Below are 25,093 nucleotides of genomic sequence, written 5' to 3' on the forward strand. Positions count from 1 at the left end.
TGAGAGAAAGGGAGGAGAGAAAGGGAGGAGAGAAAGGGAGAGAGAGAAAGAAAGGGAGAGAGAGAGAGAAAGAGAGAGAGAGAGAGAGAGAGAGAAGAGAGAGAGAGAGAGAGTAGGAGAGAGAGAGAAAGAGAGGAGAGAGAGAGAAAGAGAGGTGAGAAAGAGAGAGGAGAGAAGGAGAGAAAGAGAAAGCGGGAGAGAAAGAGAGAAAGCGGGAGAGAAAGAAAGAAAGAAAGAAAGAAAGAGAGAGAGAGAGAGAAAGGGTGAGGGAGTGAGGGTGAGAGGGTGTGTGCACGTGTGCGAGAGAGTGCGCGTGTGTGAAAGTTGGCACATAGTTTATTACTTTCATTAGTTTGGTTTAAGCACAATAAAGTTACCACTTTCTTTGTTAAACTCAAGAAAACCTGTCCGATTGGTTCTTGTTCTGACCATAACAAGAACCAATCCAACAACTACTGAATTGGCCGGTACATCCACTTTAAGAAAGAATTGGACCTGATGCGGTCAAACAAGGAGAGGGACAAGAGGGAAGCCTTTTGACCCCTCCTCATTTGACCGTAACAATACTGTCGACTTGCCTGGATGAGTGCAACTCTACAAATACTTAAGAAGCTCAATCCTGGACAAAGTTACCTGCTTGATGTCATGCTATCCACCACCTTAAACTTTTACTCCCTCCATCATTGGCGCACTGTGGCTGCAGTGTGCACCATCTACAAGATGCACTGTAGCACCTCACCAAGTCTTCTTTGACACCTCCTCCCAAACGCACGATGTCTACCACCTAGAAGGACAAGGGCAGCTGGCACATGAGAACACCATCACCTGCAAGTTTCCCTCCAAGTCCTGACTTGGAACTATATTGCCATTTCTTCATTATTGCTGGGTCAAAATCCTAGAACTCCCTTCCTAACAGCACTGTGAGTGCATTCAAAACACATGGATTGCTGTAGTTCAGGACAGTGACTCACCACCACCTTCTCAAGCCCAATTAGAGATGGGGAATAAATGCTGGCCTTGCCAGCAATGCCAACTTCCTTTGAAAGAATGAATAATAAAAAAATAAATATTTTTTATTACTCAATTTATCATATCACACTGAAATACAAGATGGGTCCACTCTCAATTTTAGGCTAATGTTGCTGATGAAGTGTGTAAGGGCAACCAAGGCTGACTTTCCAGTACAGATTTCCCTTCCACTTTGTGGGGAAATACAGAGTCTTTGTCCTAGTGGTCACACACTTACCTCCAATACAAAAGGTTGTGGGTTCAACTCTCCCTCTCGAGTCTTGAACACATAAGCCAATGCTGAATTGAGGGTGCGCTACATGCTCAGAGGTGCCATCTTTTGGAGAAGAGATTAAACCATGGCCCATCTTCTCTATTCACGCAACAGGGAAGATCCCCTCCCGTCTTGAACACGAGTAACCCTCAACTAACATCACTGAAAGAGATTATTTTATTGCCGTTTGTGGGAACTTGTTGTGCACAATTTGATTGCCAGATTTCCCTCCATTACAACAGTGATAATAAAACACTGCATCGGCTGTGAGATAGTTGGAATTTTCTGAAGTTGTACAAGATGATGTACAAATGCCAGTCTTTTCTTCTCTCTTCTTTCCATTTAGCAGCATGCATACCTCTCACCTCGCCTGATTTAATTAGGACATTCAAATTTTGTGGCAAATTTCAATCTTGTTGTGACTTAATGCTTCCTTTTGCAATCACAGGAGTTGCAGGTAATGCTGTATAAGGGCTGTCCCACTCCTCAGTTAAAGATTCCTGCTTCAGTGGCACATATGTTAATCCCTCTAATCGAGAACAAAGAACAGTACAGCACAGGAACAGGCCATTCGGCCCTCCAAGCCTGCGCCGATCTTGATGTGTGAAGTGTGAACGAAACAAAGTTAAACTCATTCTATACTGGAACTCTCAATTATTAATTGGAGCTCATAATGCATTGAGCTCATTTGAAATAACAGATCAAAACTGAAAATATTAGTTAATTCAAATATTCATTGTGTTGTGTATGGAAAAGTAAAATGTCTCAGATATTGGCCATTTGGCTCTGATGTTGAGGGGTATGGCCACATAAAGCATATGGGATCCTTGCCTTCATAGATAGAGGTGCAGAGTATAAAAACAAGGACGTTATGCTAAACCTTTAGAAAACACTGGTTAGGCCTCAGCTGGAGCAGTGTGTCTAATTCTGGGCACCACATTTTAGGAGGGATGTCAAGGCTTTGGAGAGGGTGTGGAGGAGATTTACTAGAATGAAACCAAGGATGAGGAACTTCAGTTACATGGAGAGACTGGAGAAGCTGCGGTTGTTCTCCTCAGAGCAGAGAAGATTCAGAGGGAATTTGATAGTAGTTCGAAATCATGAAGGGTTTTGAAAGGGTAAAACTGCCTCCAGTGGCAGAAGGGTCAATAACCAGAGGACTCAGATTTAAAGTGATTGTCAAAAGAACCAGAGGTGACAAAAGGAAAAAATGTTTTACACAGCAGATTGTTCTGATCTGGAATGTACTGCCTGAAAGGATGGTGGAAGCAGCTTGAATAATCACTAACAACAGGGAACTGGTTAAATACTTAAAAGGGGAACAAAAACATTTACAGAACTCCTGGAAAAGAGAAGGGGAGTGAAATTAACTGGATAGCTCAATCAAAAAGCCAGCACGGGCATGATGGGTTGAATGGCCTCCACTGTGTTGTATAAACTCTATGATTGCTGGGATCAGGAATTCTTTGAATGGGAGATTGTGGGCGACAGTCCACTCTGCAGCACTGTATGCTTTTGTTTTTATGTGCTGTGTCACCCTGATATTTGTTTTAATCAAAGATAGGGAAATTTTCATTACAGATATAGAGGTGTGGAAGCTGCACATAGCTGCATAACCCCAGCATTACCCAACTAAAGCATACCTTCTGTATTTTGAGGGCATACCAGAGTGTTTTTCAACCAAAGAATTATGTTTTAAAGTGTTGTCACCATTCTTATTAAGGCAAACACAGCAGCCAGTGAACATACAGCACGATAAAGAGAAAGATGAGCTATTTATATAGTACTGTTCACAACCACTGGAAGTCTCAAAGTACTTTACAGCCAATGAAGAATTTTGAAGTGTAGTCACTGTTGTATTGTAAGAAACACAGCAGCCAATTTGCATACAGCAAACACCCAGAAACAGCATTGTGATATGGACCTGATAATCTGTTTTTGAGATATTAATTGTGAGCTAAATATTGGCCAGGACAACAGGGATAACTCCCTTGCTCTTCTTCGAAATAGCATCACGGTACCTTTTACATCTATTCAAGTCGATAAATGGGGCCTCAGTTTAATGGCTCATCCAACAGTGCAGCACTGGACTGTCAGCCTCGATTTTTGTGCAGAAGCCGTGGAGTGCGACTTGAACCCAGAACTTTATAACTCAGAGGCAAGAATGCTAACTGGCTAACACCTAATCTCCCAACCAACAAGAGCAGTTACCAGATAATCTGTTTGCAGTGGTGTTATTTATGAGATGTTAGACTGTGAGTCAGGCAGGTGTGGGGATCCAGGTTGCATGATGGAGAAGTTTAGTAGAATACGAGGTGATCTCATTGAAACACACAAGATTCTGAAGAGGTTTGACAGGGTAGACACTGAGAGGCTGTTTCCCCTGGCTGGGGAATCTGGAACACGGGGGGGGGGGGGGCGCAGACTCAGAATAAGAGGTCGATCATTTGGGACTGAGATGAGGAGAAACTTCTTCACCTAAAAGGTAGTGAATCTTTGGAATTTTCTACCCCAGAGGTTCATGGATGCTCCATTGTTGAGTATATTCAAGGCTGTGATAGACAGAATTTTGGTCTCTCGGGGAAACAAGGGATATGAGAGCAGGCAGGAAGCTGGAGTAGAGATCGAAGATCAGCCATGATCGTATTGAATGGCAGAGCAGGCTCGAGGAGCAGTATGGTCAACTCCTGCTCCTATTTCTTATGTTCATACACCCTTATGAGATAAACGTTGACCCAAACATGGGGGGAATTCCCCTGCTCTTCCTCACATAATGCCATGACATCTCTTATGAGTAGGCAAATGGGGCCTCAGTTGAACATCCCAACTACAAGTCAGCATCTCTGATACTGCAGCACTCCCTCAATAGAGCACTGAAGAGTCAGCCTAGTGTCAGGCAAGCCCCGCACCTGCCAAGTATGAGGAAAATTAATTTCACTACATGAGCATTGATTTTAAACTATTGTTGAAGAATTTGCTTTAAAAAATAATTGGATCCCCTGACTGGAAAGACATTTGCATAGTAACAGACAGTGTTGGAACAAGGGACCCAGTCTTTGTTTCCCCAATACACAGAAGAAGTGATCAGACCAGTTTGGTCACATGACTAGCTGACTGTTGGAGATTTTTGAATTTGAACTTCCAACAGGAAATTTAAACTCAAAGCTGTTTTCTCCTGGACTGAAAACACTCCTCTCCCATCTGTTCTCGAATCGCTCTCACCAGCTTCAGAAACCATTGAAGACACATGAACCCCAAGAGAGAAAGATCTCCTACAGTAAACAAGGTTTACTGGGCCCCAACGAAAAGCAAGACTACTTACAAAAGGACTACAGTGAGCTTGAAGCAAAGTAAAGAAGAAACTCATCTGATATTGCTTCAAACCTCTCCATTTTATTTTTCTTCTGCTCTTTGCTGTCCCTATTTGCATGTGTGTATTGCAAGTGCATGCCAGCGTGGGCACGTCCTATATCCATAGGCATTATCTGTATTAGAGTTTAAGGTTTAATAAATTTCACTTTTCTTCTTTAAACCAAAGAAAGCCTGTTTGTGCTCATTCCTTTGCCTTATAATTGAAAAGTGGTGAACAAGGATTCAGCAAAGGGGGAGCTTAAAACACAGTGCGTTTAACATTAAACCCTGTTACAATAAGACCAGGTGAAGACAGTAAAAGATCCCTAGACACCTTTCTCACCTGGTTGTAACGCTAGATATTTGGCTCAATTCCTCGAGTGGGTTTGAGCCCAAGACACAAAGGGGAGGGTGCTAGGACAGTCATCTTTTTCCACGCTAGAAATTTGTGTGGTCTTTGTAAAGCAGAATTGAGAGAGTTATGTCCACTAACACAATGAAGCATTGTGTAGATTTTTTTTTTTACAAAGAAGCTTTGAGACAATTCGAGAGAAGATTTTCATTACATTAATCTGGGCTGTGACCAAACGTAAGTTTAGACAAGAAAGGAACCGGTACATAGCTTTCGACTGAATTTTAAGATTGGAAATAAATGATTTTTTCAAATGTGGATATGTTGCACAGTAAAAACAACAGTTCCAATCAGAGCTGCCCTGCGGAGAGCTCACTGTGTAACTGGGATAGCTCCACTAATCCACCCTCGACAGTTCAATACATTGACCTGATTGCAGCTCTGAACCATAAATGTAATCCTTTAAAAGTACAATGCTTGTACTCTACTGCCACAATTACTATTGAATTAATCAAGACCAGTAAATCCACATTCATTAGATATAGAACCAAGCTTTCCATCATCTCAATCACAATGCAAATTTATCTTAGACTAGGTCATTTTGTCACAGTGAACAATAAAGGTGACTATCTGTTGTGGCCTGTACAATACAATAACTGATTTTAGACACAAACATTGGTGCAAATGTTTAATACTATTAAATTCCTTTTTGTGCACTCTTAATACAGGCATTAACCCACTGAAATTATTATTATTTTTTTTTAAATATCCCGGTGTAACACAATATTTTATATGAAAGCATAGTTGGATTATTGTAAGTAACCATTTGTAACTTGGGTTTCAGAGGCCTTTCATGTGCTGCACAAACTTTATTCTTTAGTTTGTAATATCAATGGAAGTCACTGGTACTGATATTTCTCTAACACCAGGTTTCCATGGTAACATTAGCTACATGAGCATGTAGTGTGCGCTAGTCCAATTCTGCATCCATTTTGGTCAATTGCTGGCAATGAAGAGTAAATGCCGACACGGCACCTTCCAAACCGTGACCTCTACCACCTAGAAGAACAAAGGCAACAAACGCCTGGGAAAACCAACCACAAGTTCCCCTCCAAATGTCACACCATCCTGACTTGGAACTATAATCGCTGTTCCATCACTGTCACTGGGTTAAAATCCTGGAACTCCCTTCCCCTTCCTAAAAGCACTGTGGGTGTGCCAACACCACATGGACTGCAGTGGTTCAAGAAGACGGCTCATCAGCACCTTCTCAAGGGCAAGTAGGGATGTGCAATTCATGCTGGCCTTGCCAGTGATGCCCACATCCCATGAACAAATATTAAAAATGGACTGGATGGGCCTGTTTCCATCCTGTGACTTCTATGTATTTTTATGAGATGGGTAGGATGGGGATCCCCCTTCTGTAGCATCTTTTTTTATAAACACATTTACATTGTACACAGGAAATCCCAATGTGCAACAATCATGCAAGTTTAACTGCTGTTTCGAGGGCTTTCGCTTAATTTAGCCAAAAGTGAACAAGGAAAGAGGAATGGTACTTTCAACTCACATTCAACTTTTGCAGCAAAGCTAGCAAATTGACGTACATGTAGGCAAGTTTTGACATGCTAACTTTGCATTTTCATCTATCTTTTTGCCCTTTTCACTATCTGCTTTAGATCTTCATTCTGGTGGTCACCAATGGGTTAACACCATTTGCACATGGAGTCGAATTTTCTTTCGGCTGTACAGGTGGAACCGAAGGTGGCCAGGCCAGCAATTTCCCTCTGTCGGCTGGCGTGCTGTCTTGCCAGCAAGTTCCTGCCTCCATGCCAATTTGGAGCAGGCTGCTTTGGGGGGGCTGATGGCTTATGCAGGCCCCCAGCTGAGGCGGAAACACAGCTGAGGACTGGAGGTGGCCTCCTGGCGGCAGACTGGGGGCCCAGTGCTCCATATTTTGTGAAGTCCCCCCCTACAGTCGCGATAACCATAGAGCCATAGCTACAGCCACAGACCGCCCAGTAGAGGTGATTCTCCCTCCACGATGATGCTGTGGCAGACGTGGCAACTTTTTATTCTAACAAATGGAAGCTTCTTCAGTGGGCACCCAGCACCCACCTCTGACGGTTGGGCTGCCAATCCTTCCCACTTAATTTGCTGCGTCCTCCAAGTTCACTTCCAGGGTCCTACCACCAGCATCTTCGGGTTCCTGACATCGTGGTCCCAATCCAAAAATGCAGCTCACAGTCTTTCAAATCTACTTTACAAAAACAAAATGCACATTTTTTTTTTAGTGCGGTGAAATTACCTTTAAAGTTCGGTCTAATTCTCGCGTCGTATCCAGACGTCCTTCCCATCAATTTGTCCAGAAAGTCAGATGGAGACATTGCCGGAGCACGAGATCTAGAACCTTCTATTTCTTTAGTTGTCACCAAGCTGAAAGCAAACACAAATACAGTATGAAAAGGACACAAGTGGTAATGTACGAAAACATTATAAATACTAAGTTATCTGAAGTGTATAGGAGTTTGAAAGAAAATGCAGGCGAATTTAATTGAACAGGACAGAGTTACATTTGCAGGTAGGGTTAAAATTCCAAGTAGCAAAGATCAAAACCTTGGTTTGCTGAATTAACAGAATTTCCAGGAGCGGATGAATGAGCATCTGATCCCAAATCATTATACAACTAGATGCAGCTGACTGTACCAGACATGAGGAGCTGTTATATCGTTAGCGTACTGCAAGAAAGATAGATCTTTCATTTCATGACTTCGGGACATCACAAAGCATTTTACAACTAATGAAGTATTTTGAAGCATAGTCACTGGTCACTGTTGTAACGTAGGGAATGATTCAGTAGAGTTCAGCTGATGGCTCAGCAAGTTAAAGCAGAATTATGTAGACCAGGATAGTTCCTGATTTGATCTCCTGTCTGTGCCGAGCTTAGCTAATTCCAAGTGAGGCGGCAGTAGGGTTGGTACAATTTTCCTCAGTGCCTTGGAGTTATTGAAGGGAAAACAGGGCCATTTTCTAAATTCACGATAGTACTCTGAGGTTGTCAGATAGCAGAGTGAGCATGGATGCCAGCTGGTTGCAATTTCTCTCGCCCTCAGTGGTCAAGGAGCTTTCTGACACTCATACTGTAAGGTTAAATAGACTGCGGACATTCTGGAGGCCAAATGTGTGGCCCTTTCAACATGCTCCTGCTGTAACTTCAGTAGGAGTGCACCAAAAGTGCTGGAAATTATGACAGAGCCCCGAGCCCAGCTTCTGACCTTATATCAGGTCTTCCATGAAGGTTTGTTAGGGACGGAGACTCCAACTGCCTCAAACAAGATCATTGGAGCAAGATGAGGTGGGGACTCACTGTGGTGGGAGTTCCCACATATTGAGCCCTCAGAGCAGCCTGGAATAGCTCTGGGGAAGATAAACTTAGCAAGGCCATGCCCCTAACCAGCAGAAGTGGTGGCACGTCCAAATTAGAATGTGACCTGAACACCTTGAAAAATCATTCAATTTTTTAAAATATTATTTTCAAAGTTGGCTGCTCGGATCAGAGCTGAGTCTCTCCTAGGAAATGGGTTAAATCAGCCTTGCCAGACTTGTGAAATTGGCTGGAGCCGCAGATGTTTCCACTTGTGTGTGGAGTCCAAAACTAAAGTTCATTAACATAAGATAGTCATGAATTAATCCAACAAGGGAATTTGGAAGATATTTCTTTACCTAGACAGTGGTTAGAATATGGAACTCGCTACCACAAGGAGTCATTGAGCTGACTAGCATAAATGCAGTTAATGGTAAGCTAGTTAATCACATGAGAGGGAAAAGACGAAGGATAATGGTTCGATGAGGTAATGTGGGAGCATAGACCAGATCCTGAATGGCCTGTTTCTCAGCTGTAAATTCTATGTGCCATTAAAAGTGGGATGCAAATCATCCCTCAATGCCTATCCATCATCTAAAAAACACTTTACAGAAGTGTATGGGATGCTTTCCTTTATTGGCTGAGGTATAGAATACAAAAGCAGGAATGTAATGCTGGAACTGTATAAAATGCAGGTTAGGCCACAGCCTGAGTGTACACAGTTCTGGTTACCCCATTACAGGAAGGACATAATTGCTCTGGAGAGAGAGTACAGAAGAATGTTGCCAGGGCTTGAAAGTTGCAGAGGAAAGATTGGATTAACTAGGGTTGTTTTCCTTAGAACAGAGGAGACTGAAGGGTGACTTAATTGAGGTATACAAAATTATGAGGGTCCTAGATAGAATGGAGAGGAAAGGCCAGTTTCCCTTAGCAGAGGGGTCAATTACCAGGGGGCACAGATTTAAGGTGACTGGGAGAAGGATTAGAGGGGACCATGAGGAAACACCTTTTCACCCAGAGGGTGGTGGGTGTCTGGAATCAGCTGCCCGGATCGGTGGTGGAGGCAGAAACCCTCAACTCATTTAAAAGGTACCTAAAGCACCTAAAGTGCTGTAACCTGCAGGGCTACGAACCAGGTGCTGGAAGGTAGGATTAGATTGGGTGGCTAGTTTTTCCAGCCGGCGCAGACACGGTAGGTTGAATGGCCTCCTTCTGTGATGTAATTTTTCTCTGGCTCTATGTGATGGAATATATTCAGCACTCTCCTGGATGGGTACAGCCTTGACAACACTCAAAAAGCTTGGCACCATCTAGCACAAAGCGATTCCCTTGATTAGCACCCCAAGCACTGAATTCAATATCCACTTCCTCCACCACTGACACACTGAGGCAACAGTGTGTAAGGTCCACAAGATGTACTATACTTTGCTTCACTAGGACTTCCCAGCCTCTGCCACCAAGAAGCACAAGCGTAGCAATACTGATGAAACACCATCCCAACTTGGGCAGATCTAATCATTCCTTCATTGTCAGAGTTAATATCCTGGAATTGCCCATCTAACATAAATGTTTGACCAGAACTCCCCTTCTCCTATTTGAAATAGTGCCATAAGATATTTTAAGTCGATCTGGGAGGCCATAATATTTGGTGCCTTGATGAGCCTTGTATGAAATCAATGTTAATCTCATGCACCTGATAATATGGAGTTGTGTGGGTCACATTCTCATTACCATATCATATGTACCTCTGTAAACACTTAAAAAAAAATACATCCACATTATCACAGAAACCAGCATATGACATTTTTTGAGAAAGACAAGAAATAGAATTTAGCAAGGAGATTAGGGCTTCAGATTATATTATTAGAATGACTGAATACATTGCTTTATCTCCAATAGTAATACATTAATGAATCTTTTCATTTTTAAATAAATATCTTAGTTCCATGGTTCTGGACCTAGCTCTGTACACATCACTCAAACAGAAATCCTCCAGTCCAATTAAAGGATTTATTTTAATATTGTTTCTATTTGAAGAGTTTGAAGGAGAAGCGAGTGTTACTGATGGAGCCCATTATTCAATCTAATATCCTTTAAGTAACGTTAGTCCATCTGGTTGATTCATTCCATTGATTAATTTTGATTCAACCTTTTTATCATGGGCCAAATTTGCCTGCTCAAATTTCCCAGCCTTTAGTATGTTCTCAGTCTATAGTATAGTCATTTACTGTCTTGACAGTTCCCTTGAACCTGCTCTGCCATTCAACAAGATCCATGGCTCACCTTCTACCTCAGCGACACCATCTTGCACGATCCCCATATTCCTTAGTATCCAAAAATCTATCAATCTCTGACTTGAATATGCTTAATGAATGAACATCCACAGCTTTCTGGGGTAGAGAATTTCAAAGGCTTTACAACCTTTTCAGTGAAGAAATTCCTCCTCTTCTAAGTCCTAAATGGTCAGCCCCTTATTCTGAGACAATGACCCATTGTTCTAGATTCCCAGCATCTACCCTGTCAAGCCCCTTAACAATTTTATGTTTCAAATAGATCACCTCTGATTCTTCTAAACTCTAGGGAAATGTAGGCCTAGTCTACTCAACCTCACTTTATAGGACAATCTCCTTATCCCAGGAATCAACCTTTGGTGCACCCCCTCTTGGGCAAGTAATTCTGTATTAGAGTTAGCCAGGGCAGCAGTAGGTTTGATAAGATTGGTCTCAGCAGCCCTCGTCCAGGGAGGGGAAAAATTAACACTGGACTCTGCTTCTAATCACTATTAAACCTTCCCTGCTAACCTGTGGCCATTGGGTAAAGATTGTCTCAGTCTGGGCTGTGAAGTTTCTTGTTCTCAAATAACAGTGCAAAAAAAAAAATGGCCATTTGGACATAGTGCCAGGGCCAATTACTGGTTTCTGAATTTGGGAAGCAGTCAACAACTTCAGCTGAGAGAGAAGCAAAAGGAGAAAATTGATATGAAAAAAAAAAAATCCTTCTAAATTTGATATTTTCACGGAACCCAATTACCCATCCTGGTGGGGGCAGCGTGTTACCATGTACACAAGGGTGACCTGCTAGTGCTCCTTAGACTTCATCTAGGCTGGCACTTCAGTGCTTCATTGTCAGAAGTGCCATTTTTCAGATACGAAGTTAAACTGAGGCCCTGTCTGAGGTAACGTCCAAGAGCATCATTCCCTACTAGCTCTAAAGTGTGACAGTATTATCCATCCACTGAGTGATGGCATATTCGTGCATATTAGAATTGTAGTTCTAAATGTAACAGGATCAGAGCGGTCACGAGTGAAGCAAATGGGCACTTGGCCAGAAGCCATCCTACCTTATCCTAGGGATATGGCCCAATAAAGATCATGTACAGATCTACCCTCCTACAAATACATAGAAGTTACAACACAGAGACAGGCCATTCAGCCCATCTAGTTTATCTACCACATGAGCAAATAGTTCGAATCAATTTCACCCACCCTATCCAATCTAATTTTGAATGCGGCATAGGAGGCAATTTTAACCTAAGCCAGGCAATGGGAAATTGACAGGATTCAACAAAGTAAAATCATGTGAGGTGTATGACAGGCAACTGAATCCAATCACAACAGCTTCACACTGGGCGGGTCGGGTTAAATTATCTCCATAGTTTCAGGCGGAACCACTAACCCAGAATGTGAGTTCTACAGCCTCACAATTCTCTTGTGTAAAGAGGTTTCTCCAACCCCTCTGTTATAAATGTCTTTAACTACAAAAGACTTTAGGGTATAGCGGGTGTAATGTTCTTTGGCGATAGTTAGCAAATCAGTAATCCATTTCACAACCTGCCCTACTTTATTTTTTATTGCGTGTCAGCCATGGCTTAGTGGGTAACACCTTTACCTCGGAGTCACAAGTTTATGGGTTCAAGTCCTACTCCAGGGCTTGAGGACAAAAATCAAGGCCAACACTCCAGCGCAGTACTATAGGAGCGCTGCACTATCGGAGATGCTGTCCTTTGGATGAGACGTTAAACTAAGGCCCCAACTGCTTGTTTAGGTGGATGTAAAAGATTTCATGGCACGATTTTGAAGACGAGCAGGGGAGTTATCTGCAGTGTCCTGACCAACATTTATCCCTCAATCAACTTCACAGAAATAGATCACATTGCTATTTGTGGGAGCCTGCTGCGCACAAATTGGCTGCCAAATTTCCTACATTACAACAGTGACAATGCTTCAAAAGTTCTTCCATTGGCAGCAAAGCCATTTGAGATGTCCAGTGGTCATGAAAACACTATATAAAATACAAGTCTTTCTTTTTTCATTTTGATTGAAGTCATAAGAAAATGGGGCATAGTATAAAATGGCAGCTGATTCACTATTGTCCATATTGTGCTGCTGGAGACCAGTTCCATCCCATGCTCTCTGACTGGTGCTGCTTCTATGCAAATATTTAACCGCCATAAATTCCTTTCAATCTCCTATCCATGGCCCCTCATTCTTAACTCTTCAACTGAAAAGAGCCCGCACAGAGCCCGCCTCCTGCCCGCACAGAGCCCGCCTCCTGCCCGCACAGAGCCCGCCTCCTGCCCGCACAGAGCCCGCCTCCTGTTTAGGCTGTCCCATCCTTTCATAATTTCAAACAGTTCCACCATATTGCACCATAATCACTTTATTCCAATAAAAAAAAAGGCAGGTTTTTTTTGTATGTCTTTAAACCTGGCAACATCCATTAAATCTCAGATCTATATCTCATGCAATGTTCCCTCTAAGCTGTGGTGGGGTGTGGGGTTATGCAACAATTGGGAATGCACTGCACAGCAACAACTTATATTTGTACAGCATGTTTATCATAATAAAATGCCCCAAGGTGCTTCACAGAAACATTATTAAACAAAATATAACACCAAGTCACATAAGGAGATATTAGGTCAGATGATCAAAAGCTTGTTCAAAGAGGTAGGTTTTAAAGGAGCGTCTTAAAAGGAGGAAAGTGAGGTATTTATTTCATTTTTATTTAGAGACACAGCACTGAAACAGGCCCTTTGGCCCACCGAGCCTGTGCTGACCATCAACCACTTATTTATACTAATCCTACATTAATCCCATTACCCTCTCACATCCCCACCTTCCCTCAATTCCCTTATCACCTACCTATACTAGGGACAATTTATAATAGCCAATTTACCTATCAACCTGCAAGTCTTTGGCTGTGGGAGGAAACCGGAGCACCCGGCGAGAACCCACACGGTCACAGGGAGAACTTGAAAACTCCGCACAGGCAGTACCCAGAATTGAACCCGGGTCGCTGGAGCTATGCAGCTGCAGTGCTAACCACTGTGCCACTGGTAGAGAAGAGGAGAGGTGTAAGGAGGGTATTCCAAAGCTTAGGGTCTAGACAGCGGAAGGCACAGCCACCAATGGCAGTGCGATAAAAATTGTGGATGCTCAGGAGGCCAGAATTGGATGAGCACAGATATCTCAGTGGGTTGTAGGAAAGGTTATGGGGCTGCAGGAAACTACAGAGATAGGGAGGGGTGAGGCCATTGAAGGATTTGAAAAGAGGGATGAGAATTTTATCAAGATGTTGCATGATCGCGAGCCAATGCAAGTCAGCGAGCAAAGGGGCGATAGGGGAACGGGACTTGATGAGTTTTGGATGAGCTCAAGTTTACAGAGGGTAGAATATGGGAGATCAGCTGGGAGGACATTGGAATAGTCAAGTTTAGAGGTTACAAAGGCATGACTGAGGGTTTCAGCAACAGATGAGCTGAGACAGAGGCGAAGTCAGGCAGTGTTACAGAGGTGGAAATAGACAGTCTTAATGATGGCATGAATACAAGGTCAGACGCTCATCTTGCGATCAAATATACACCAAAATTGCGAACAGATTGGTTTAGTCTCAGATTGTTATCGGGGAGAAGGATGGAGTCAGTAGCTAGGGAACAGAGTTTGGAGCAGGGACCGAAAACAATGGCTTCAGTCTTCCCAACATTTAATTGAAGGAAATTTATGCTCATCCAGTACTGAATGCCAGATAAGTAGTCCAATAATTTAGCAAACAGTGGAGGAGTTGAGAGAGGTGGTGGTGAGGTAGAGTTGGGTATCATCAGCATACAAGTGAAAACTAACGCCATGCTTTTGAATAATATAGCCAAGGGGCAACATGTAGATAAGAAATAGAAAGGGGGCCAAGGATAGATCCTTGGGGGACACCAGGAGGCAACGGTGCAGCAGTAGGAAGAGAAACCATTGCAATGATACTCTGGCTGTGATTAGATAGAATAAAATAAAGAGGCTTCGTTTACTTTAGGATGCACGGTGTATGGCCGTTCAGCAATCTTGTGCAATAAACAGGTTGCGCACAAAAGTAAAAAAATTAGAGGGAACATTGCTGTCATGACAACCAGGCTTGCCCTAGCTGCTCAAGAACCTTCTGGGATGGACAGCGTTAAAGCCTTTGTGTAATTTTCCCTTTTCGCACAGCCTTCACGTTGTAGCAGTGAACCACAAGCTGAGTGCACAAACAGTTTTGTCACAAGATATTTTCTTTTTGGTTTCGGCATTAATATCTCTCATACATACCTGTACTTATAAATAATAATTACATTAATAATGCAATCCCAATCTGAGACTGATCGCTTTATAAACTCACACACTGATAAATATAATGATCCCCAGTTGAATGGATGAAACACATTTGGACAGAAATCATGCAATGAGCAAGATTTGAGGAGGAGGCATCAGTCATTTATTTTGAATATGAACTTTAAAAGGAGATCACAAAGTTTTAATACGTTTCTCTCACAATTCTGTCTAAGGCCAGCTATTGGAGTTGTAGTGCTGGCCAGCACTGGAAGCCATCAACCATGCATAATGATTTTCATTAGTAAAATGTCCAAGGACACTTCAGCAGAGTGCTACCAAACAAAATTTGACACTGAGCCACATAAAAAGCTTGGTCAAAGAGCTAGGTTTTAAAGGAGTTTCTTAAAAGGAGGAGATGCAAATAGTCTTAGGGAGGGAGTTTCAGAGCTTGGGGCCTAGGCAGTTGAAGGCATGGCAGCCAATGGATTAAAATTGAGGATGCCAAGAGGCCAGAATTGAAGGAGCTCAGAGATCTTGAAGTATTGCAGTGCTGGAGGATGTTACTGAGATAGCGAGGTGCCAAGCTATGGAGGAATTTGAAAACAATGATGAGAATTTTAAATTTGAGGCATTATCATACTGGGAGCGCAAAGCTGATAGGGGAATGGGACGGTGCGAGTTCTGATAAAGGTAGCAGAGTTTTGAATGAGCTGAGGGTACAAGGTCATCCAAGGGCATCTCCTTTAGTGGGTACAGTGTAAACAGGATTGGGAGATGCAGAAAGGTCCATGCCCCATTTCCCCCTTTGACCCCAGCCTCCCACCTTGCCTGAACTTGGGTTGTCATCTCTTGCCAAGACTAAAACCAGATAGGAGAATGAATAGGGGTAGGTCAGGTGGCATCATTAAGCTTAATTCTCCAACCCCAGTCCCACTCAGACCTCATTGTGCTCAGGCTCCTACACTGTTCCAATGACGTTCAATGGAAGCTTGAGAAACAGCACCTCATCTTTCAATTAGGCACTTAACAGCCATCCAGACTCAACACTGAGTTCACCAATTTCAGATAATAACTTCTGGCTCCATTTTATTTGTTGTTTTTGGATTGCAGCTGATGATTATGCTCATCTCATTTACAACTACTCACAGAAGTCCATGTACACCACATCAACAGCATTGTCCTCATCAGCCCTCTCGGTTACTTCTTCAAAAAACTCCAGCAAATTAGTTAAACACTATTTTCCTTGAACATATCCATGTTGACTTTCCTTAATTTGTCCACGTGACTTCTTCTGCCTTGCACCGTCACCCTTCTGGTCATTTAATCCTTTCCTGTGTTCCACTCTATCAGAGCTTCCTTTTTGTTCTTTCTCCGCCTCCATACCTTTCTGATGAAGGGTCACTGACCTGAAACGTTAACTCTGCTTCTCTCTCCACAGATGCTGCCAGACCTGCTGAGTATTTCCAGCATTTCTTGTTTTTACTTCAGATTTCCAGCATCTCTAACTTTTTTCCAGTTCTGACAAAAGGCCATCCACCTGAAATGTTCACACTGTTCTTCTCTCTCCACAGACGCTGCCAGATCTGTTGAGTATTTCCAGTATTCTCCTTTTATTTCAGACTTTCAGCATCCACAGTATTTTGCTTTTGTATCATTTAAACTTAAGTTCTGCACACTGATCCAAAATCTTAACCTTAATAATAAATGTCCCACATGATAAGACACAGATATAAATGGGCAAGTTGGACTTGTTTTTCCAAAACAGGATTTTTGGTGCCCGGCTTACTACTCTGGGCAATACTTTCCTCTTCCATTTCAAAACTAGTGGACTGCTCATTTTTCAGCTATACCTTGGGTCTGAGTTGCAGAATCACGCAGTTTTGTAACGTGAATTTTATGAGAATGTGATTTTGTTTTAGCAGGGCCATAAAATAATAGAGGATCAGCTGTACTATGATTGATTGTGACCCTTCTCAAGCAGGTTGAAAGGCCACTTAACTGTTGTGTCCCAGAGTTCATTAACACGACTGTGGAGAGGATAATATTTCTGTTCTAAATGACTCAATGCCTATTGCAAAACTTTCAATTCATCCAGGAGACACTACGTCCATGTATTGGCTTGCGTCACTTTGGGAATTTTAACTTATTTTTATAGCAGGGCAATAGTCAAGAGTTTTAGGATACAAGTCATCCACAACAGCAAAGAATTGAGGAACTGTAGCACCTTTTTCTGAGGAGAACAGATCTGCATTCCCGTAGGAATAGCCTTGCTAGATTGGAGCATACATTGGAAACCCAGGCAGTGACACGCTCCCATTAGCCAAGGCTCCCCAGCAGGAGTGCAGACTCATAAAATTACCCTCCCTAATCTAGCCACAACTATACCTGAGACAATAAACATGTGCCAATGTGTTACTTGTTAGTGCTTCAAATTTTTTGAAAATCCATTTTGGCTAGAAAGTCTCTTCAGTTCATTGTTGCCAAAAGATGATCAAGTTATCTTTCCTTTCTGGCTTCCTTCCATCAGGAGAAGAAAATATCAACATTTATGTAACTTTGCCATTAGCGCACGGGTCCAGCTTGTGCAACCTGCTGGAGTTATTCATTGAAATTTTTCACCATCTCAGTAGAATTATTACCAGTTTATATCAGCTTTGATGAGCAATGTAATGGGCGAGATTTGTAGCATTGCCTGCTTTACCTTACACTAACCACCCTTTTGTCATTTAATTATTCCTGTCCTCCACCCTGTCAGAAAGCCTTCCCTTTTGTTATTTCCCTGCTGACACCCCAAGCCCCCAAAGCTTTTTCCCTGACTCTGCACTTGATTAACTGTTAAATCTCTATCTTCCCGTTCTGCTGAAAGGCGACCAATCTTCAAAGTTAAGTCTGTTTGCCTCTCCAGGGATGCTGTCTGACCTGCTGAGTATTTTTTTTTTTAAAGCATTTTCTGTTTTCAATTTCCATTAAAACATGGCAGCCAATTTGTGGACAAGATCCCACAAACAGTAATGTGATAATAACCAAATTTTTTTTTTTTTTTTAAAATGATGTTGGTCGAGGGGTAGATATCAGCCAGGACAGCGGGGAGAGCTCAGCTGCTCTTCTCCAAATAGTGCCATGGAATCTTTTACATCGACCCGAGAGCAGATGAAACCTTGATTTAACATTTCATCCCAAAGTGCACCTCCGACAGTGCAGTCCTGAAGGAGGGCTGCACTGTAGGAGGTGCTGTCGTTTGGATGAAATGTTAAACTGAGGCCGCTCTGCTCTCTCAGATGGATGTATTTTGAACTAATAGCACGATTTTGAAGACGAGCAGCTGAGTTAGCCCCGGTGTCATGGCTAATATATACCCTCAATCAACATGGTAAAAGAAACAGATTATATGGTCATTATCACATTACTGTTTGTGGGATCTTTCTGTGCACAATTTGGCTGCTGCATTTCCTACATTACACCATTGTACTTCATTGGTTTTAACGCACATTGGAAAGTATTGAGGTTGTGAAAGGCGCTATATAAATGCAAGTCTTTTTTCATTCCAGCCCCATGCACCTCCAATTCTGGCCTTTTGTGCATCCCAGATTTTCATGGCTCCATCATGTTTTCAGCTGCCAAGATCCTAGGCTCTGAATTCCCTTCCTAAACTTCACTGCCTCTCTACCCCTCTCTCCTCCCTTAAGACGCTCCTCAAAATCTACCTCTGATCCAGCTTTTGGTCATCTGCCCTAGTACCTCATGTGGCTCAGTGTCAAATTTTGTTTGGAAATGCTCCTGTGAAGCACCTTGGGCAGTTTTACTGTGTTAGAGGTGTTATAAGGTGCTATATAACGCCAGTTGTTGTTGTATATGTGAACCTTTGGCACAATACTGATCACATGTACAATTCCTTCCGAGGTTCAACAAGGAAAGGGGGAAATGTGGCTTCCAGAATGTTATAATTTAGTACATGGGAGAGTCCAGCAGATTATAAGTGTTAGTAAAATGGTAGGATGACTGGTGCTGGATTACTGAAATGACTTTGTATTCTGGCTTAGCTCAATTTGGTTTCAATTTGGAAACGGACTGTTAATTCCTAAAAGGAATATTAAAAAAATTGTCCAAGTGTTGATGCAAATAATGAAGAACAATCTACTGCTGTTCCATTCTTGTACCAGATATGCATTTATTCAGGAATATGTGTTTCCCCTTCAGCCATCGTCACATTGAGGAAATAGGAAAATATTTAAATTACTATCTGAATATTCATTTGCATGCATCATTCCATTTCATGGTGACAAATTAAATAAAATCTTGACACCATAGTGCTGCAAAGCTTATTAACCCTGCCTTACCACCTACACATATTGCAAAAATAACACCCACTATCATGTTAATGACAGAATTGTTTCTAGTTCTGGCGACTGTTTAGTAACAGTGTTTGAATTTGACTGGAGTCATTTCAGCAAATTGAGGGTTGAGTCCTTTTAATGGTGCCTTTGAGGGTTGCCAACCCTCCAAGAATGTCCAGGAGTTTCCAGCAATGAAAAACTACTCTTCAGGACACTGCTGCAAATAACCTGGGAGAAATTTTCTGGGAGAATTGAATTTTCTTTGAACACTTTCATTTATTATTAGATGTGGAGGGGAGAAAGTGTTCAACCAGGCAGGCCATTTGGAGACAGGAGGGCATGTGTTGAGATCTCCAGGAAAGTGTCCAACCACAGTTGGCAACTATAGTATCTTGGTTGCTAGTTTATGTTTCTTTTTCCCCCACAGATTAATAATGTATTATGGTCTGGGATTCTGCAGTGAATTAAGATTTAGGATCCATCTAGTTCAGAACAGTATAAATGTATTCCTAAAAACAACTCAGACGATCCTTGTGCCTACAAGTCACTTTCTTACTTTAGACATCTGACTGTGCTAGTTTCAGAAATCAAATATGGATTGGATCTGTACGCTGCATCTGGTGTTACATACAGAATATGGAACGGATCTATAAACATCAAATGTAATACATAAAACCTGGGATGGATCAATGCATGCCAGCCAAGGGATGGAGTTTCCTCCACTATCTTGCTTGAAATTGCTGTTTGTCCCCTCTCCACCTGCCACATGGAAATTACAACAGTGTCAGACAGACTACCCCAGTTCATTGCCTCCTTCTGCCAAACTTGCCAGAAGCTGCCAGGAAAGAGATGACCACAGTCCCTGGGATAGCAGCAAACATTCCGCTTTTGGAGGGAGAGGACTCAATAGTGGACATGCCCCACCCTTCATTAGTCCTCAGGTCCTCACCTGCTTATGCTCTAACCTAATCAGTCCCCTAATAATCAGTTGACTCCCGGATCTTCAAAGCTCTTCGACCACCCCCAAATACTCTCCCCACCAACCCTTTAAAACAGTGTTGTCCAACCTTTTCACACTGGGGAGGGGGAGGGGGAGGACATTACAATTTTTGCTCTGGGAGTGGGTGTGGGGTGGGGGTGGGGGTGGCGGTGAGACAATTTTGGAAAGATAAAGGCATTAAAAATGTATCTTATTAATTGAAACAACAAATGTACATTTTTGTGAAGAAGTTTTAAATGAGAAGACCAACATATTGCCTTACTTTCTCTTCACTATATTGGACACTGGTTTAGTGAGATACCTGACATTTATTTTTTGCTTGCACAAGTAGTCAATGTTTGCCCACACACTTCTTGTAGCGATGCAGAGTATTCAGATAGGTATCCATCAGTCAGGAGTGATCTTGATCACTCTCTCTCCCTCTTTCTGTCCACCTCTTTCTCTCTCTCTCTCTCTGTCTGTCTCTATCTGACAGCTGCAGATAGCGGGAACGCTCAGCAGATAGTTGATCAGTTTTTAAAAAATCCTCAAGTCAGTTTCACAGCTGACAGGTCCTGACATCAGGAACAGCAGTTTTCCAACTTCATACAACTCGGGGTTTTATAAAAGCCTTCCGGAAAACCCTAAATCTGTCCGAAGTTGGAAAACTGCTGATCTGAGGTCAGCAGCTGTCAGCTGTGAAACTGACAGCACAATTTTTTTTTTTAAAAAAAGAGCTGGTCTGAAAGAAGATAATGGGAAATTTTCCATCTCCAATCACGGACCCCTGCGAAAATGGCCCCAGATACAGTTTCCATCCACTGGCCAGATCCTGGCCCGCAGGCTGTATGTTGGACAACCCTGCTTTAAATGCTCCAGGCCCCTTCAAGCAATGTATTTGCTGTCCCACTGAAATACCAATGTGATCTACCTCCACAGAAGAGCTAATTCCCACTCGGCAGTATGGATTCCACCAAAATCCTGCTCTACATCATTGTTTGGATTATATACCAGAGTAGGGGGCAGCACGCAGGAGCCCCACCTTGAGCCTCTAGACCAGATTAGGAGAAACCCAGCCCAAAGTCTCAGATACAAAATACTGAATGGATCAATGCACTACAATCCAGTCCAGTCCAGCTAAATCATCATAAGTACAGAGAGAGGTGTGAGATCCACTTGTCAGACAGTCATACCACTGACCCCAGAGAATTTCCTGGTTGGTCATTCGCTGTGGAACCCACACGGAATTTGATAAATCTGGCAACTTGTGGGTGGTCACCAGAACATAAGGTCATGAAACTTGGAGGATTGTTGTAAGAATCCAATTGAGTCATTTCATGTTCTACACAGAATGCAACCTGCTACTCCTAGCTGGTCTGGCATATGATTCTGTGGTTGACTGTTAAAGGACTGGACAACAAACATGACTTTGCCAGTATTGTCAATATGTCAAATGAAAACAAATGAATGAGTTACCCATTAGGGAATGGAAAAGAGTGCAGCGGTTCAAGGCGGCAGCTCACCACCACCTTCTCAAGGGCAACAAATATTGGCCTCGCCAGCAATACCCACATCCATGAAAGAAAAAATAATTTAAGGACCAAAAGTACCATCAGCCATTATGCATGAAAGTAATTAAAGTTTGACTGCATCATGTTTGGTGTCTGATATGGATATGATTTTATTTTATTTATGTTCTCTCAATGTTTCTCCCTCTGGAACTTCTTGAGTGCTCAACCTAATTGTAGGCCAGTGCCGGGTGTAAGGTTTAGAGCATTTTCATCACTTTTTTTAAGCTTTCTGTAAGAACATCGTGTCAAGGCTTAACTGCAAGGCATGATGGACAGGCTTGACTGAAAAAGGTCAATATATAGCTCAATTGACATTTGGAAAACATGTTCTTACATAAGTGCAGAAAAACAAGGATAAAAGTCTCGTCGTTAAAACCACAAAGCTGCAGAAATAGAGCTATCTCAGGAAAAAATGCAACTTAGGTATTTGACAAATGTTAAAAATAGGAACCATCTGTGAGAGTCTATGTGCTAAGCCATCATGAGACTATGACCAATGATGCAGTCTTAACTCAATCATGTTGGCTGTTTACATTAGATCATGGTCTAATATGGCAAGACAAAGATGCCCCAAGAGGGATAAAAAAAGGGGGGTTTGGGACCTCGTTGGCACACTTAGAGTGGAGTCAACACAATATCATTGGCACACTAAGAAGGAGGTAGACTACGGTCAACAGAACACAGCAAGAGAAGAACAGGAGAAGTCCATGCCCCAGCTGTGATGAAATATAGGTATAATATAGATATATTTAATATATTATACCTTTAAGAATTAAAGATTGAATAAATGGTCAGTTTTCAAGACTCACTGAAATTCCCCTTTAAGAAGGTAGAGATAGAAATTTCACAGTCTTTCAAGGTCCCTGTTACAATAGAACGTGAACCAGAAACATCTTCTAAGTTGGGAAATTCAATTCAGTGTTTCTGTTGCCAGGGAATTGGAGGATAAACACACATTGAAATACCCTGTGTGACATCAGTAAAAGGTAGCCATAAATGTAATTAATTGGTGGTGTTGGTAAATGTAGGCAGATTGACAGACAAAGAGAGTTCAACCTACCATAAAAAACAATTATAGATAATAAATTAGAAAATTGCTTACAAAAACAAGAAGTCAAGTAAAAACAATTATAAACATTTTGACCATATAAATTCTCAACTTCAAGAGCAGAGGAATTCCAGCAAAACATTAAGTGGACATGTTAGTTAATGATACTACCAAATATGGATTTTAGAAGCAGGAAAAACACACACACACACAGAAAGGCAACACCTATATGCTAAAAGGTCAGATGATACCTTAGAAACAGTATAAACATGAGAGTTTCTGAAGCAAATATTAGAAGTGTTGAATTCCTCAATAATACTTCTCAACTATGGCTTACTTGGAGAATTTAAGGTAAAAGTTTACTTTGAATTTTGATGGATATTCCAAGATATTTTGCTGTAACATTAGCAAGAATAAACTTTTGGATTCCATGTTAGAAATAAGATTGTGTATGACATCTCTTAGTAATATTTGATATTGTGATATACTTATCCACTTAAAAGTGCATTGCACATTAAATTTTTGGATAAATATTTAAAAGTTAGTAAATCGTCTCATGTAGCATTCTGTATATAACTACAAAGAAACCCCTCTCTGTGTCTCTTTAAGTGGAGAGATGCGTATTGAAAAGAGTTTCCCAGACTCTTATAATATCTGGGATATTTATGACTTAGCCATAGTGATGAAAAATAGGGTATCTGAAAGATGTTAATATTCTGTTAGTTTTCTTTGAGGGAAAACTAGTTCAATTCTTTGGACCCAAATAAGTATCTATGGGAATTTGTCTAGTTTGAACTTAAAGATTCATAGGGATGTATGTCTGATTTGGTTTAGTCCACATAAGGGGCTAATGTCATAAATCACTTCACAATGAGCTCAGAAGCAAGAACTGGTGCTAAGTTGCAGCTGCATAGATACTTATTGCCATTATTAAGTATTAACTTTGTATATCTTAGTTAAGACTAATAAACTCTCCAACTTGACAACAGAACTTGAGTTTGTACCTTGCAAGTCTATCTTGGTCAGGAATTCCAAGGTGAGGCGGTTTGGGTATCCTCTGTCTCACCTCTATTCAGGTATCAGCCTGAAAACTTGCACAAGTGTGAAATAAAAACTGTAGCAAAACACTGTCCTTTCTCTGTACAGATGTTGCCAAACCTGCTATATATATCTTGAGCATTTTCAGTTCTTATTTCTTTACCAGATGATATTCTGTAACCAGTGAGCCAGATGATGTTCTCTCTGATTTTCCCAGGTCTAAAGGAGCACCTGGGTTCTGTTCTGGGCCTCTACATGACAGCTGAGATTCTCTAGCTCTCTCATGTTACTATAATCATCAAGCTTTCCGTGCAAAGACAACCCTTTGACATGTTACAGCTTCCTTTGGTGATTTCATTAAGATTTCTAGGTCAGTATTGTATCGATTTACTCAGGCCTGAAGAATCATTTAACAGGCAATCAGTAAGCTAGCTATAGAGTGGTGGAGCAAGCTAAACAGCAGACAGTGAACTTGAGAAAGAAACTTGTTTTTGTCAATTGCATTGACAAATAGTATGGATCTGAATATTGATTCCATTTCTCCTGAAGCATTAGGCATGGATACGGTCATGCAGGCCCACACCTGCCAAGAATGAGGCACTTTAATTTCGACACATGGACGCTAAATTTCAAATTGTTGCTGGGAAGAGGAGAAGGCCTGCGACAAGTGGTTGCCAGGCCCCTGGCTGGAAAGATATTTTTGCATATTAACGGACAGTGTTTGGAACAAAAGGAGCTACCCTCTGTTCCAATACAATCCACAAACAGATGTGGTCAAACCAATAGGTCACATGACTAACCTGCTTGCCAGTCTGGATTTTTTTCTGAATTGTACAGTTTGAACTGAGTCTGCAGAAAAGCTGCTTTCTCCTGGATTGAAAAGTCCTCTCCAGGCTGGCTCACCACAGCCTCTCCTGTCTGCCCCCATCTCTTTCTTACGGAACTCCAAAACCCACTGAACATACATGAATCCCAAGAGAGAAAAATCTCCTACAGTGAACAAGGTTTAAGAAGAATACTGGGCCCCAACGAAAAGCAAGAATTACCTACAGTCAAAGACTATACAGTGAGCTCAAAGAACCACAACTCTTCAGATATTGCCTCAAACCTTTCCACTTTATTTTTCTTCTGCTCTTTTCTGTCTCTATTTGCATGTGTGTATCACGTATGCATGCTAGCGTGGGGTGCAGCATTAACCG

The 25,093-nt window shown here is 41.9% G+C and overlaps 1 protein-coding gene across 1 annotated transcript in view; it reads right to left on the reverse strand.

The window, feature by feature from the left end:
* glra3 (glycine receptor, alpha 3) overlaps positions 1–25,093 on the reverse strand; it is a 257,751-nt gene that overhangs the window by 167,659 nt on the left and 64,999 nt on the right. Inside the window, exon 2 of the mRNA XM_068028776.1 lies at positions 7,294–7,421. Coding sequence (XP_067884877.1) covers positions 7,294–7,421 — 128 coding nt within the window. The remainder of the gene's footprint in view (positions 1–7,293; positions 7,422–25,093) is intronic.

This window comes from Heterodontus francisci, chromosome 4 (genome assembly GCF_036365525.1).
Source record: "Heterodontus francisci isolate sHetFra1 chromosome 4, sHetFra1.hap1, whole genome shotgun sequence".
In the NCBI taxonomy this organism is placed as follows: Eukaryota; Metazoa; Chordata; class Chondrichthyes; order Heterodontiformes; family Heterodontidae; genus Heterodontus; species Heterodontus francisci.